A 3,368-nucleotide genomic window follows, 5' to 3' on the forward strand; every position below is an offset into this window, starting at 1 on the left:
ACATTCATAAGTAGGTAAAGAACACTGATACCCTACACTGAGCAGAGGTCATAGTCTAACTTGCTGAGCATCTGTAAATCACAGGGAAGCCAGGGGAGCTTCAAATTCACAGCTCTACTGGGTCATGCCATGCAATTATTATTAAACTAATCAGATTACCAAGTAAGAACCAAGTATCATGAAGATTGAACCAAATATATAATGGAATTTAAACCCAGCATTGCAACTAAAATTAATTATTGCTCATAAAAATCTCTACAGAGCCTTGTTTACAGACAACTCACATTTGAGATTCAGCTTTGTGTATAGCATATGATTCTTAACATCACAGAAACTTTGCCACAAAAAGCTACAGTCATCCAAACGTCCACGTGGAAAGGACAGATTCCATTTGGGAAAGTCCAGACCAGCAGCGCAGTTGTCTCTACTATCTCTACTACACAGGTATACTTTTTTATTGAACTGTAAATATTGCTATTTTTACACTTGAGTTTTGGAATTTTTTTTTTTAATGGAAGGTACTGAAGCAACAATACAATATGCTGACTTTGACATTCGAGGGAGCATAACCTCCTGCTGATGCCAGGGCATGAACACTTTGAGCTCCCATGAACACTAATGGAAGCAGTACTCTAAATCCCATGCGCTGACATGGGGGTACACTGTAAGTTTCATGAAGACAAGTGCCAGGAAGATTTTCTCTCTGACAATCAAGTAGTCTTCAAATCAGAAAACAATGCTTTATTTCTAGTGCATTTTAATGTGGCTTCAGTGGAAGGTTAGAAGCAGTTTGAAGTTTAACCATTCATGAGAGGAAGCTCTGCTTTCTAGACCAGAACTATAATGAAGTTCTATAATGAAGTGAACTGACACGTGTACAGTGCAAAGAATGAAACTGCCAGAAAAGGAGAAAGCACTGTTTCATCTTGTAGTCCTGGTTGCATACAATTATGAACCAGATATGCTTTGAGAATTTTTAAATGTCAGTATTTAAAATTGCATCGGAGAACAGCGAAAACAAATGGTAATAGTATTGACTTATTAAAAATGTAGGGGAACCATTTGATGTAGTGCTAAATATGTGCTGTGAGCAGTCTATAGATTGTTTTATGAAACATTTCTCGTACTGTTCTGAAAAGATAAACTTGTTTGAGAAACCTAGTTTTCAATCTATTACAAATGCATAGCTGAAAGAGGCCATATTGTTTCATCAATTTCAAAGACACCCCTGTCAGTTTTGAAATCAACAGCACAGCTCCAATGTCCCACATGCAAGTGAAAACGTATGTCTGATTTTTGAAAAGGAAATAAACGCATATCTCTTGCTTTAACATCCAGCCAGAACACGTGAGAGAACAGGTAACTCTTGAACACAATTGTCAACCTCATTCATGCTGAGATGTAAAATAAAAAGCTGCACAAGTACTTTCTCACTTCGAGCAGATTTGTTGCACTGATATTATTACAATAAATTCCATATAAATCAGTACAATTGGCCATTATTTTGAAGAGTATTCTGATGATATACAGGGGGGTAACAGGACTTGGTTTGGGGTTATTTTTTCTGTTTAAAAAAAAATTAAAGAGGAAAAAAATATCCAAACAACTGATTGTAACATGCAGTATGACTAAACTCAATCACATAAACAATTTTAAAGAAGTATGTTGTTTCAATCTAATTTTAATTAGAAAACTTAATGCAAAATCATGGCAAACATGGCAAAGTCTGGGTAATATGACAAAAAGACCCTGAGCAACATTATAAATCTGTTAAGAACACTGATTATTTTGATTTTGGAAATCTTCCTTAAACCACTCGATTGATTTCGGTCGCTGGGGTTTCCTGTTTACAAAAAGGTCAGTCCATCCTGCGGTTTTTATGTGAACCCATCACACACCATTTAATGAATGCATCTAAACCAAAGACAGAATGTCTGGAAAGTAACATGTTAAGGAGCGTCCTCGTGGCTGCCAATCAGACATCACTGGGTGATCTTGCCCTCTGAGACAGGTTAGAAGGAATACAGCCACAACAGACGAGCCAAAGTGCTTTCTGTATCTCCTGGTTTCTAAAAGCATATATTACGGGATTGATGATGGAATTGTAGGTGGCTGGCAGGAGGGTGGCATAGGTGTATATAGAAGGATAGGTGTAATCTGCTATTAAAGAATAGAGAGTAAAAGGCATCCAGCAAGCTGCAAAGGTCCCCAAAATAATGGCCAAAGTAGACACTCCTTTTCGGGTGGTCACATAGTGGGAAGTGGCCAGGAAATGGTGTTGCAAGGCAATCTGATGGGCATGGCGCATCACGATTTTACAGATCTGAATGTAGAGCTGCAGCATGAGGGCAAACATAAGCAAGAAAGAGACCGAAAGGACAGCTGCATTATTTTTAGTGAGTGGTCTGATAACACTGCAGGTGGATTCATCTCTGAGGCAGTTCCAGCCCATCACAGGCAGCAGTCCAATACAGATAGATGCTCCCCAGAGCAATATGAGCATGACATAGGTAAAAGTGACAGTCCTCTCTGAATTGTAAGTCAGAGCATAATACAAGGAGAGGTAACGATCAACAGTGATAGCCAGCAAGCTGCCAACAGATGCTGAGAAAGAGGCAACAATCAGTCCAATCGTAACCAGTTTCGTAGCTTCTGACTGCAGAAGGTAGGCAAAAACAAAATTGATGATCAATCCAATGCCTGCTAAGAGATCTGCCAGCGCCAGGCTGCCTATCAGGAGGAACATGGGGGCGCGAAGACTGGGATTATGGAAAATGATCAGAACCACAATGGCATTTTCGCAGGAGATAAGGGTCCCTGAAGTACACAAGACAATGTCCCAGGGGTTTACCAAAAGCTCTGGTTCAGGGTCTACGGCAGGAACCAGGGAGGAGCCTGCAGCTGAGGCATTCTCTGTAGAGCTGGCTTCTACATGATCCTGAGGCAGCCAGCTCAAATTAACCTTCAGATCTTCATTCATTTTAACCCCTGTCTTCTTCAACAGAAAGACATTGTTTTTAATGTTCAGCCACAGCACTGGACACATCGCCCCCCCGGAGCATGCAACGCCCTAGACAGCAACACCAGCCTGATGTGCGGGTAGGCACTTGTTACATAAATGTGACAATAGAAAATAAAAACAAAAAAGCGGGGGAGGGGGGAAGCTATTTAAAACTGCCCGAGATTATCCTCCAAGGGACCGATGCACGGAGGCTGAGTGCTCCTGAGGGTAACCTGCCCAGGGAGGGCGGCACGGGAGGCAGCCCACAGAGCAGCCAAAGCCGCTCCAAGCGCCGCAATTCGGGGTGGGGGCGGCTGCGGGAGGTGCAAACCCCGCCAGCCTGCAGCCGCTGGTGCTTCCAGCGCGG

General features: G+C 41.9%; 1 protein-coding gene across 1 annotated transcript; it reads right to left on the bottom strand.

Moving 5' to 3' along the window:
• Positions 1-1,514: 1,514 nt before the first annotated feature.
• GPR12 (G protein-coupled receptor 12) lies at positions 1,515-2,980 on the bottom strand. Its single transcript, XM_058800207.1, has one exon. It carries the CDS (start codon positions 2,978-2,980, stop codon positions 1,976-1,978), a length of 1,005 nt encoding a protein of 334 aa, XP_058656190.1. The 3' UTR covers positions 1,515-1,975.
• Between the last annotated feature and the right edge of the window lie 388 nt (positions 2,981-3,368).

This window comes from Ammospiza caudacuta, chromosome 2, assembly GCF_027887145.1.
Source record: "Ammospiza caudacuta isolate bAmmCau1 chromosome 2, bAmmCau1.pri, whole genome shotgun sequence".
NCBI classification, from domain to species: Eukaryota; Metazoa; Chordata; class Aves; order Passeriformes; family Passerellidae; genus Ammospiza; species Ammospiza caudacuta.

Coding starts and splice junctions, on each gene's coding strand:
- GPR12 (XM_058800207.1), bottom strand. CDS start 2,980: ATGAATGAAGATCTGAAGGTTAATTTGAGCTGGCTGCCTCAGGATCAT.